The sequence below is a fragment of the Lotus japonicus genome, chromosome 4, assembly GCF_012489685.1.
Source record: "Lotus japonicus ecotype B-129 chromosome 4, LjGifu_v1.2".
Taxonomy (NCBI): domain Eukaryota; kingdom Viridiplantae; phylum Streptophyta; class Magnoliopsida; order Fabales; family Fabaceae; genus Lotus; species Lotus japonicus.
In genome coordinates, this window is record NC_080044.1 from 14,398,586 (window position 1) to 14,410,400 (window position 11,815).

General features: G+C 40.3%; 3 protein-coding genes across 4 annotated transcripts; 2 read left to right on the forward strand and 1 right to left on the reverse strand.

Moving 5' to 3' along the window:
- Window positions 1-111: 111 nt before the first annotated feature.
- On the forward strand, window positions 112-2,544 carry LOC130712350 (uncharacterized). Its single transcript, XM_057562185.1, has one exon. The coding sequence runs from the start codon at window positions 112-114 to the stop codon at window positions 2,542-2,544; it is 2,433 nt and encodes an 810-aa protein (XP_057418168.1).
- A 1,893-nt stretch (window positions 2,545-4,437) lies between these two features.
- On the reverse strand, window positions 4,438-7,989 carry LOC130715947 (caffeoyl-CoA O-methyltransferase 5-like). Of its 2 annotated transcripts, XM_057566109.1 has the most exons (7): window positions 7,445-7,989; window positions 6,507-7,322; window positions 5,959-6,056; window positions 5,650-5,729; window positions 5,374-5,518; window positions 5,119-5,250; window positions 4,438-4,843 (listed from the first exon to the last, which is right to left on the reverse strand). In XM_057566109.1, exons 3-7 carry the CDS (start codon window positions 6,052-6,054, stop codon window positions 4,550-4,552), a joined length of 747 nt encoding a protein of 248 aa, XP_057422092.1. In that variant the 5' UTR covers window positions 6,055-6,056; window positions 6,507-7,322; window positions 7,445-7,989; the 3' UTR covers window positions 4,438-4,549. The 2 variants fall into 2 exon arrangements, with proteins under 2 accessions (XP_057422092.1, XP_057422091.1); XM_057566108.1 differs by having other exon boundaries at window positions 6,507-7,989.
- A 1,016-nt stretch (window positions 7,990-9,005) lies between these two features.
- LOC130712351 (uncharacterized) lies at window positions 9,006-11,319 on the forward strand. Its single transcript, XM_057562186.1, has 3 exons — window positions 9,006-9,267; window positions 9,745-9,795; window positions 9,950-11,319. Exons 1-3 carry the CDS (start codon window positions 9,006-9,008, stop codon window positions 11,317-11,319), a joined length of 1,683 nt encoding a protein of 560 aa, XP_057418169.1.
- Window positions 11,320-11,815: the final 496 nt, after the last annotated feature.

Below are 11,815 nucleotides of genomic sequence, written 5' to 3' on the forward strand. Positions count from 1 at the left end.
AAGCTCTTTGCTTGGTCAGCGGCTGACATGCCGGGAGTAGACCTCTCCTTCTGCTGTCACCGACTGACGGTCAACCCCAAGAGTAAACCAGTCTCCTAGAAGAAGAGACAAATGAGCGCAGAGAAGCAGCAAATAATCAAGTCCCAGACGTTAGAACTCCTCCACGCGGGTATAGCCCGCGAGATCAAATACACTACCTGGCTGTCCAACGTCGTTCTAGTCAAAAAGTCAAGTGGCAAGTGGCGAATGTGCGTCGACTACACCGATCTGAACAAAGCCTGTCCAAAGGGACCCTTCCCCCTGCCTTGCATTGATGCCTTGGTGGACAACTCCTCTGGATACGAGTACCTATCATTAATGGACGCCTACTCAGGATACAATCAGATCCCGATGTTCCAGAAAGACGAAGACAAGACAACTTTTGTTACCGACCAAGGCACCTACTGCTACACCATGCTGCCTTTTGGATTAAAGAACGTTGTGGCCACGTATCAACGCATGATGACAAAAATCTTTGGTCATCTCATGGGGAAATCGGTAGAGGTCTACATAGACGACGTGATAGTAAAAACTCCCAAGGGGGGCGACCATGTGGCCGACTTAGCAGAAGTGTTTGAACAACTCCACAAGCACAACATGCGTCTCAACCCCGAGAAGTGCACTTTCGGAGTTCGGAGTGGCAAATTCCTAGGCTACATGTTGACCGACCAAGGAATTGAGTTGAACCCTGACAAATGTGAAGCAATAAAAAACATGAAGAGCCCCAGGACAGTTAAAGAAGTACAACAACTGGCAGGAAGAATGGCCGCTCTCGGCCGTTTCCTGCCCAAAGGGGCCCTCAGAGCCCTACCGTTTTACGCTCTGCTGCGGAAAGGAGCAAATTTCGAATGGACGGAGGAGGCGGAGACAACCTTCGACCAACTGAAGGAGGCCCTCTCTTCTCCTCCCGTCTTGTCCAGCCCGAAGCCGGGAGACAACCTCTATCTATACCTTGCGGTTCGAGAGAATGCAATCAGCTCTGTCCTGGTACGAGAGGAAGCTGGTCTTCAGCAACCAGTCTACTTTGTAAGTAGGGCCCTTAAAAGCGCAGAAATCAGGTATCAGATGCTGGAAAAGGTTGCCCTGACCCTCTTAACAACCGCGTGTCGGCTCAGAAGGTATTTTCAGGCCCACAACGTAACTGTTCGAACCAATCAACCGATACGACAGGTTCTGCACAAGCCCGACCTTGCCGGAAGAATGGTGGGGTGGTCGATTGAACTCTCAGAGCATGACATCCGCTATGAGCCACGACACTCGATAAAAGCACAAGTCCTTGCCGACTTCGTGGTGGAAATGACCGACGAGGAGTGCCCGCCCCCAGAAGTCACTTGGACCGTCCACGCGGACGGTTCCAGTAATAAAAAAGGGGGCGGGGCCGGCATTGTCTTCCAGAGCAACACAGGAATGATCGTAGAACAGTCACTCCGCTTCAACTTCCCAGTCACTAACAACCAAGCCGAGTACGAAGCTTGTATTGCGGGGCTCCTAACCGCGCAGAACCTGGGGGCCAAGAACATCCTAGTCTGCTGCGACTCCCTCCTAATCGTCACCCAGGCCAATGGGGAAGCACAAACAAGAGACCCCACCCTAGAGCTTTACCTAGCACGACTCAAACTCCTGGCAGCAGCTTTTGACAGCGTCGAATTTCGCCACGTCCCGAGGGCCCAGAACGAGCGGGCGGACATCCTGGCTAAGCTAGCCAGCGCGGCCAAACCAGGCCTCAACAAGACGGTAATCCAAGGGACCCTCACTCAGCCCAGCATCGGGACCCCTCTGGGGATTCACTTGAACCTGATCCTGCAAATCCTAAGCACAGAAGATTGGATGACCCCGATCATCAAACACGTTTCTATCGGTTGGCTTCCGAAAGACAAGAAGGAGGCCAAGAAGCTAGTCAGGTGCTCAGCATGGTACTCGCTTATTAACGGAACTCTTTTTAAAAGGGGATACTCAACTCCCCTACTGAAGTGCTTGTCGAGAGAGAAGGCAGACTACGTCTTAGCTGAAATTCATGAGGGAAGCTGCGGTCACCATCCCGGGGGCCGCTCACTGGCAAGAAAGACCCTAAGAGCAGGCTACTTTTGGCCGACCTTGGAAAAAGACGCCATCAAGCACGTCAAACAACGTGGCTCCTGCCAAAGGCATGCCGACCTCCACAAGGCCCCCCCAGAAAAACTCAGCGGCCTCATCTGCCCATGGCCATTCCATCAATGGGGGATGGACCTGCTAGGCCCTTTTAACAACTCCCAGGGAAAGCTCCGGTTCTTAATCGTAGCAGTAGACTATTTCACCAAGTGGATTGAAGCCGAACCACTAGCTACCATCTCCTCGGCCAAAATCCAGAGATTTTTCTACAAGAACGTCATAAGCCGCTTTGGCGTCCCAAGAGTCCTTGTCACCGACAATGGGAAAGGGAGACGCTCCTTCAGTTGCCTATGCTTGTTCGAGGAAATGTCTTTTATTATAGTTCAAAATATAACAGCTTGTAAAGAACAATTATGATATGAATTCAAATTTGTAATTGTTCTGGGGGTCGGGAAAATACCCGACCCCCCCTTCTTTTATCATTTGCCTATGCTTGCCTGAGGGCTCAGCCGGCCCGACTGGTAGGAGCCCGACCAGCCCTGCTCCTGACAAGACGAGGACCTCAGGACCACTATAGGACGGTCAGCGTCCGACCCGACCAACACCAATCGCAGACGACTAAGGATTAGGCCTAAGACCAGGGGTGCGAGGGGAAGGAATCCCGAGCTACCCCCGAGAGGACCAACCATATTCACCGACCAACCCAAAGGAGGGTTATAACGACTGTAAGACGATCTTGTACCACACCGAGCATGGCTCTCTCCCCCGCTCCCCGTAAGAACTAGTGCGTGTCAACTCAACTGTCACATCTCTGGTACCTGTCCTCTAAAAGTGAGACAGGGGACCAAGGCTCAAGATCCTGTCAGTAACTACTAGGATCCGCGAGCCGTTGGATCCCTGAGACTAACCTTGACCACAGGTTGATCCAACGGCTAGGATCTGAACAGGGCCCCAGCATCTACAGGAAACATCACTATGTTCTAGGTATAAAAGGCCCCTCACTCCCAGGGGCAAAGGTAACTACTCTTACTCTCTCTTAACTATAAAAATCCCAAGAACCTCTCTACTCTCCCTAAGCTGAAACTGACTTGCGCTTCGGAGTGCCTTGCAGGTTCCCCCCTCCGGGCCCGACCGTCCCCGTTCCGAAGAGCTCAATCAACAAGTACTCACCTCACCTCTCTGACCAATACCGTCCTCTCATCTCTTGCTACCCCCCTCTTGGGTAGGTTTGATTGGCTTCCCCGATCAGTAATAGTATTATTATTGTTATATTTTCAACATTTCAAATTTATATGTTCATTTTTCCTCCACAACCAAAAAATTCAGGATCCGTCACAGATTCGTTGGAAGTGCTGTCCTCAAGGATAGGGCAAATTAGCCGATCAATAAGAAAGATGTGTTTTTCTTATGAGCCAATAAGAAAGATCCATGATGAGAAGAGAACCACGAGCTGGGCTAAATTCATTGACGGAGCTCCATGTCTTGAACATTGGATCCAATACAAATTGGGCATTGTCCAAACATAAAAATGTGATTTCGTGCAGCAAGTTATGGTTGGCCCAACAAATGTGGATATGTGGGATTGACTCCGTAAAATGGATGGGATAAGCATATCCAACCAGTAGCAGAGCTAGTCCATATTTGGAGAGGCCGAAATGGGACTTCAATTAATTCAAGCTTAAGCTAAATATATAACCCCTAAGCCTTGACCCAAAAAAAAAAAAACCCTAAGCCACCAACCGAACCACCCCTGCAGGAGATATATGCGTACCAAAAAATTATCAACCTCAAAATCTTAAGGCTTGAGTTTGTGGTTCTTATCTCTTAGATATTCTTTAGTCTTTAACACCCTCACTTCCATTTAGTGTGAGAACTCACACTTAAATTTTCAATAAGGCATAATAATACAATGCAGCTGAATTTAATCAAATGCAACCAACACAAATTAGTGCTAGTATTTCATTTTTAATTCGATTACAAAATAGTACGTATAATCATCTTCCATTTGAAGTGAGTTTCATCATACTAAAAACTAATATAAATTTGCCAACATGGATTGAGACAATTGGCTTCAGGTTTCGGGTTTAATTCTCACCTCCCCATAGGTCGAGGGTTTGAATCCCCTATAATCAGTAAAATCTCAGTTGGTTGGCAACCATTCTCGGGGAGATCCCCAACACTTCTACCCAGGAGTGAGCCTCTACTAGCCTCATCAGCATGTCATTGGCGCCCTGCCAGATAGTATGGAGGTGTTTTCTCTCCGTTCTACCATTTATGTAAAAAAAAACTAATATAAACCCGAGATGATAATTTATATTCATATGCAAAGCATTTTGTATCTTAATTTCTTTTGTACATCTTACTCTCCATATAGTTTTGTAAGAAGCTCATCATCATAATCCAAATGATGCAAAAGGAGTGATTACATGATGCGGCGACACAAGGTAATCCCATCACCCACAGAGAGCTGGCAAATCTCAATCCTAGAATCAAGAGCCAGATACTTGTTGAGCTCAAGCACATAATCGCGATAATGCTTGATGTAATCCTTAAGAGGCGCATCAGGTGGGGCCGCCACAGATCCATTCCATAGGGTGTTGTCGTACCCGATCAACCCCCCAACCTTCACAAGCTCAATCACCCTCTTGTGGTATTTCAAGTAGTTATCCTTATCAGCGTCCACAAAAATGAAATCGAATGTTCCTTTATTATTTTCCTGCAAAAATGACACGCTTTAGTCATGCCAAGGATCATAAACAATTTATTAATTTGTTTTTACTAAAAAAAGTTTGGGTGAGTTCGACTCCGGTCACCATTACAGGTTAGAGCATGCCTCCGAGATCATTAGTCACTTATAGAGGTACTTACGAATCGCTCGCTAACACAACACCCATATCAACAATGAGAATTAAACACACAATCTTTTTAATGATTAATTAGTAAAACATAGATAAAAAAGAAAAAAAGAAAAATAAGGTATGATACACGCACATCCCTAAGTAGTTTGTCAAGAAGAGGAAGGGCGGGTCCTTCTCTAAAGTCAATCTTGTGAGCCACTCCAGCTTTCTCAATTATGGGTAATCCCAAATCATAGTATTCGCGGTTCATATCCAAAGCCAAGATCTAATAAAAGGAAAAAAAAAAAGTTAATTACATTATTCATGACTTTTATAATTGATAGGTAAAATTTAAAGTTTAACTAATTATATATAGATGTGCTAGTTAATCTCAATAAGAAGAAGTTACCTTTCCATCTTCGGGAAGAGCGAGGGCAGTGGAGAGCAGAGAGTAGCCAGTGTAGACACCGATTTCCATTGTGTTCTTGGCGTTGATGAGCTTTATTAACATCCTTAATAGTTGTCCTTCGTCAGGTGGCGTAGCCATCATGTTCCTGTTTTACACAACATCTTGTAAATTAATTAAAAATTGGCATTAATAACACATATATTCTACAACCATGTATGAAATTGATTGACATAATTTATATGTTGAATTGATGAGGGAGAATAACCATGACCATACCCAGGGTGTTTTTCTGTCATCTCACGCAGCTCCTTCAAGCTGGCATGCTCTCTGGGATGGACACTTGTTTCAAGTATATACTGCACTAGTTGTACATATGTTAAGCCAATGTGAAAAACAGAGTAGCAAAAATGGTATTAATCAAGGTTTCAAATTGCAATCTACCACTGCAATTGCATATTGTTAAGATTTAAAAGATATCCGCATTGTGATCAACCATATTAAACAACAATAACTATTATCTAACCGCAATTTATTAAGATCTAATAATAACCAATGTTGAGACAAAATGCAAATGTTGGAGAGGACCTGATAGAGTGCATCACTCTGAAGGAGACTCTTACGAGGGAGATCTTTGTGGCCATTGAATTGGTTTTGTTGTTCCTCTTCCTTAGTGATAGCCATTCCTGTCATGAGTATCACTATCAAGATTAAGTATCTTTGAGACTTAGAATAAGTTTTATGAGAAGAAGCCTCGAAACATTGTTCTATTAATAAACACCGCAACACAAGTGCCGGAGACATTAGGCAATAATTTGAGGTGTGGAATTGTGGATGACTGTGTCAATTTAACACAAATGTCAAAATAACTGTAATTTAGTTTAGACTTGGCTTAGGTAGTTATGTGTAGGCGCAAAAGTTTTAATTTTTCTTTGGTGAATTATGTGGTGCTTGTGAGAAAATATGGGTGTGGTATGTCAAATAGGGAAGTGACATGTGGCCACTATTATATCTAATTTTTAAATTTCCGTCTATTTATGACTTTTTCCAATAATTCGAAATATTTCAGAAATTAAAAAAGGAAGGGTCTTTTAGCAATTGTTTGAAATTTGGCTTTGGTAAACATTAGATTTTACCATCATTGAAGATTGCAACGGACTCATCATCAACCTCTCACACTTCCACTCATCTTCAGGCCAGATTGCTGAACTTCCGAGGACGGCGGCACCGGAGGAACCCAAATAACATCATTCTTCGTCCTTCGCTGTCGTCTCCTCCTTGGCGCTACGACGTCGTTTACCCTCTGTCGGCGCGTTTTTTATGCTAACTCTAGGGCTCTCGAATTGATTTAGCAGAAACCTAGAAACAAGAAGAAGAAAAAAGGCTTAATTGCATTTTTGGTCCCTGACATTTATAAAAGCCACGATTTTGGTCCCTCACCTAATTTAATTACAAAAATCATCCCTCACCTAACACTCTGTGAACAAAGTTGATCCCACCGTCAATTTTTTAACGGAAGAAGCTTATGTGGTGTTTGAAAACTTAGGTGGAAGTGCCACTGGAGAGAGGGAGGCACATGCCTCTACATCTCAGAGGAAAAAACAACAAAAAAACTCAGAGGAATAGGACACAACCTCAATCCCAGCGTTCCAACAACTAGGCCTCCCAACAGCAAAGCTTCACTATGAGATAAAAAAAACAGCCGAGAGGAGAGGAAAAATCGATTCTGACGCCAGTGGCACTTCCACATAAGCTTTCAGACGCCACGTAAGCTTCTTCCGTTAAAAAATTGACGGTTGGACCAACGTTGTTCACGAAGTGTTAGGTGAGGGACGATTTTTGTAATTAAATTAGGTGAGGGACCAAAATCGTGGCTTTTGTAAATGTCAGGGACCAAAGTTGCAATTAAGCCAAGAAAAAAAGGAAAAAACTGTATTTTAAAACCGCCAAACCTGTTAAAACAAAACGATTGTTAAAACTGGAGAAGCTGCATGCCAATTTGGTCATAGGGTTTCAGAATTAAGATAAAATTAAAAGAAGAAAAAAAAGAGCTAAGAAGATTAGAGGAACGAACTTCATAAACCAATTCCCGAATCCCGAGAGAGAGAATCGTCATAAGAAGTGGTGGCAATTCTCTGAGACTCAACACATTCACTTGCGGGAACAGAGGAGGAGGTTGAGGTTGGAACCTGACCATTAGCATCACTCGCCGTAGCTTCATCGGAGTCAGACGCTGCTGCGGTCTCGGCTTCTTCACTCTACTGCTTCTCCTCGGTAGATCTGCTGCAAAGGCACTTCACCGGCTTAAGCGGCGGTGGAGATCTTGCTCCGACGGAGGAGGGCGAGGGAATCGAGGCATGGCGGTTCGAGGAAGCTGAATTCGGCGAGATCAGAGAAGAAGACGCAGTTGGCACACGGTTGTGAATGAAACTGCAATAAGTGAGGTGGATTGGCTGGCGGTGGTGGACCTCTACATGGGTCTCTCTCAAGAAGGAAGAACTCAGGAGAAAGGTCTACCTCAAGAAGAAGAACACTTGAACTGTTAGTAGGAATTACTAGGATAAATCTCACTTTTACTAAGGTAACTAATAAAGTAAGGGATCATTTAGCAAATAATAAAACTTTTATTTTTAAAAACAAAAAAATTAGGAAAACATTATCACGAAAATATAAAAGCCACCTCATTTAACATGTGGTTCTATTCTACTGGTCCAACTAGGCGGAGACACCTTTTTCTTTTATTAATAAAGACATTATTTATTGTGATTAACAGATTAGTGTTACACAAGGATTATGGTACTGTTTAAATGTTAAATAAATAAATTATCTAAGATGATTAGTATGATTGGTTAAACAATATTTTAATTAAGTGTTGATCGTACAAGAATTTATGTTGTAAGCGCTTAATATTAATTAATAAGTTATTTGCATTTGAATACGTACAAGCTTATTAAATTAAAGCATTTGGATGAATTTTTACATAAGCACAAACATCAAAAGTATATAATGCACACTTAAACTTTTGCATTGATTACTTTACCTTTGCATTAAATATATTAGATAATTAAATACAAAACTAAAAAAAGCAACATCTGCTTTATTATTTACTCCCTCCGTTTCTAAATAACTGACACTTTAAGGTTTCTACACACTTATTAAGAAATGCAATTATTCTATTAAAATTACTCATTGTGTTCCAATATTACCCTTTATCTCACCTGCTCATAAATTTTCTCATCATTTTACACCATTAAATGAGACTTACTTGGTTACTCCACTCATTTAGTGTACTCCTTTTCATACTCATATATCCAATGTGAATTATGAAGATAAACCTTCGTACTCCATATTCTCTTTTCACATCTGTGTTCATTAAAAAAATTATGCTAACCCATTTACTCATGTCTTTTGGTTGCTCCATATTTCATGTTTTCAATAAAAAAAAAAACTGTTGAACTCTTTACCTCCATACATTTGGATGTTAAAAAAATTCTGGCTCTAGGAGTAGTTTAAATTAAAATGTGTTTACCTCCATAATTTTCAATTGCTTCCCACCATAATTTTTGAAACATAATTTGTGGCTCTATTTATATAAGAAATCTGAACATAAAAAGAGATCATATACTCTAACAAGTATGGCTGCAGAAAATCTTTTAGATGATATAGACTTAAATTCCACCCCTTCACAAATTGACAATGAAGGCATTCAACATTTTTTCCCAAATGAAGTACATGGAATGCTTCCAGATTTGAATGTTGACGGAGAAGAAAATTACCTTCTTGATCTCAATGCTCTTCCTCATTCTCCACAATTATCACAATCAAACCATGTTTTGTTTGATTTAAACCAGAAGCCATTTGATGCAGATGTGGATGGAGAAAGTAGCTTCACTGTAGGTATGAATGTATATTCTATTTTTTTTTAGCCATGTCAAATACCAGAGGCTTATCCAAATATGAAATCGTAACATTCATTTCCAAATATAAGATATTTAATGTCACCCATTAATATAACCTCATCCTCTACCGTCAAAAGAAAAACCTCATCCTGTAGTGCATGTTCTCTTGTTGTGAAACACCTCTCTATTTCTTCAGTAAAAATATTTCTCCAATCTTTACTATTGCTCTCTCTCGATCTATATAACTGATACAAACTGTGTTTGAGTGAATTTTTGCTGAATACACCTGGGTACAAAGAGGGATTCTCCAATGATGAATGTTTTGTTTGAATGGTTGAGGAAGGGATCTAAGAGAGTGAAGATCATTTTGGGGGCATTGCTTTTGGTTTGATTTAATTATTATTTGTGTTATAACTAGAATATATTATTTGAAATGCTTTATTTATGGTAATTATTTTTTTGTCTTTTTAAACAGGAGAAGAGAATAATGCAAACACAGATGTGAGAGAAACAAATTTGAATAATGGTATCGAAATTATTTTGAGCTTTTTTTTCTTTATGGGCATTGATTTTATTTATCTTAGTCATTTTTATCCTTTAAACTTATTTGGGTATTCAATTCATTTTATTTTTACAATGATTGTTTATTTATTTCTTTTATGTATTTTAATGTTAAATAGATGTGGAAGTTAATGAAACAAATTTGGAAGGAAGCATTGGTATTGTCCAAGAAAATTTTGAAGAGGAGGGATCCCAAAGTCAAAATAAGAAGTTAAAATTCCTTAGCAATGAAGAACGCACGGCTGTTTATCATATTCTACATCAAAATAGTTTTAATGGGAGATTAAAGAAAGGGGTGATAGATTCTGTGGCTTCCACATTTTCAGTTTCAAGAACAACTATTTTACGCATTTGGCGTCGTTCAAAAGAAAGTGACTTGCATGATGTATCTCAAAGAAAGCCTAGAAATTGTGGACGTAAGAGAATTCAAATTGATTACGATCGAATTTCTGAAATCCCTTTACGTCAACGAACAACCATTCGATCATTGGCTTGTGCTTTGGATACTAATCCGACTTCAATGTTTAGGCTTTTACAGGCAGGTGTTATACGTCGTCATTCAAATCCCATGAGGCCACTGTTGAAAGAAGAAAATAAAAGATCTCGACTACAATTTTGCTTGTCAATGTTGGAAGATAGTAGCATACCACATGATCCAATATTTAAAAGTATGAATAACATTATTCATATTGATGAAAAATGGTTTTACATGTCAAAGAAGTCTAACAATTATTATTTGTTGCCACATGAGGAAGAGCCATATCGTACATGTAAAAGCAAAAATTTCATTACAAAAGTGATGTTTTTAGCTGCTATAGCTCGTCCAAGATTTGATTCACAAGGAAATGAAGTTTTCTCCGGAAAAATTGGTATTTTTCCATTTGTTACCCAAGAACCGGCTAAAAGGACAAGTTCCAACAGAGTGGCGGGAACATTGGAGACAAAAGCAATGACTTCCATCACTAGAAACGTCATTAGATCATTTTTGATTGATCAAGTCCTTCCAGCCATAAAGGAAAAGTGGCCAATAGAGGACGCCAAGAATCCAATTTTTATTCAACAAGATAATGCTAGAACACATATTAGTCACGATGATGATGAGTTCCTTAAAGCTGCTACACAAGATGGGTTTGATATTCGTTTGATGTGCCAACCTGCAAATTCTCCCGATTTAAATGTGTTAGATCTTGGGTTTTTCAATGCCATACAGTCTTTGCAGCATAAGGAGGCACCTAAAAATATTGATCAACTTGTGAGTGCAGTTGTGAAATCATTTGAAGACTTTTCTATTATAAAGTCTAATTTCATATTTGTAACACTACAATCCTGCATGATTGAGATCATGAAAATCAGTGGTTCTATGAATTATAAAATCCCGCATTTGAACAAACAAATGCTGCAAAGGGAACAAGGATTTCTTAGTCAATTGAAGTGTGATCCAGAATTAGTACAAGAAGTTCTCAGTTATTTAAACACTGATTCATCTTGAAGTTGTGGGACTAGATTGTAACAATGGACTAAAGTTTTGCATTACCTATTGTGACTGGGTTGTAGTCACATTCATGCAGTATTTGTAATGGTTTTAATTTTTCAATATTGTTTTTTTTTAACTAAAATCTAAGCTAATAAATAAACCATACATTCAAAACCTGAAGAGGGAAAGTAGTGCTTAGATTACTTGCCGAAACTCTTTCATATGTTCATATATTTAACTATTTTATGAACTAGTAACTCGTTATAAAAGGGGCAGAGCAATCTTAAGGATTCTGGAACTTAACCTTGTTTGTGATGTTCTGCAATGCTCAACTCCGTAAAGACTAACTTGGTTTCAAAACTATTTTTCACTGTGTAGACGGTCCTGAATAGAGTTAATACATTCACAAATATCACTTACAGCCAAGCATTCTGAACAGGTGCGACATCATTACAACCACTTCTTGAATAAAATTAATAAAACCACTTCAGCAATATCACTACATAGATTT

Excerpts from the sequence above, each read along its gene's own strand:
- LOC130712350 (XM_057562185.1), top strand. The coding sequence starts at position 112 with ATGAGCGCAGAGAAGCAGCAAATAATCAAGTCCCAGACGTTAGAACTC.
- LOC130715947 (XM_057566109.1), bottom strand. The coding sequence starts at position 6,054 with ATGGCTATCACTAAGGAAGAGGAACAACAAAACCAATTCAATGGCCAC. Across the intron at positions 5,730-5,958 it reads AGAGTGATGCACTCTATCAG|TATATACTTGAAACAAGTGT; the intron begins GTCCTCTCCAAC and ends CAACTAGTGCAG. Across the intron at positions 5,251-5,373 it reads CTCTTCCCGAAGATGGAAAG|ATCTTGGCTTTGGATATGAA; the intron begins GTAACTTCTTCT and ends TCCTTTTATTAG.
- LOC130712351 (XM_057562186.1), top strand. The coding sequence starts at position 9,006 with ATGGCTGCAGAAAATCTTTTAGATGATATAGACTTAAATTCCACCCCT. Across the intron at positions 9,268-9,744 it reads AGAAAGTAGCTTCACTGTAG|GAGAAGAGAATAATGCAAAC; the intron begins GTATGAATGTAT and ends CTTTTTAAACAG. Across the intron at positions 9,796-9,949 it reads AGAAACAAATTTGAATAATG|ATGTGGAAGTTAATGAAACA; the intron begins GTATCGAAATTA and ends AATGTTAAATAG.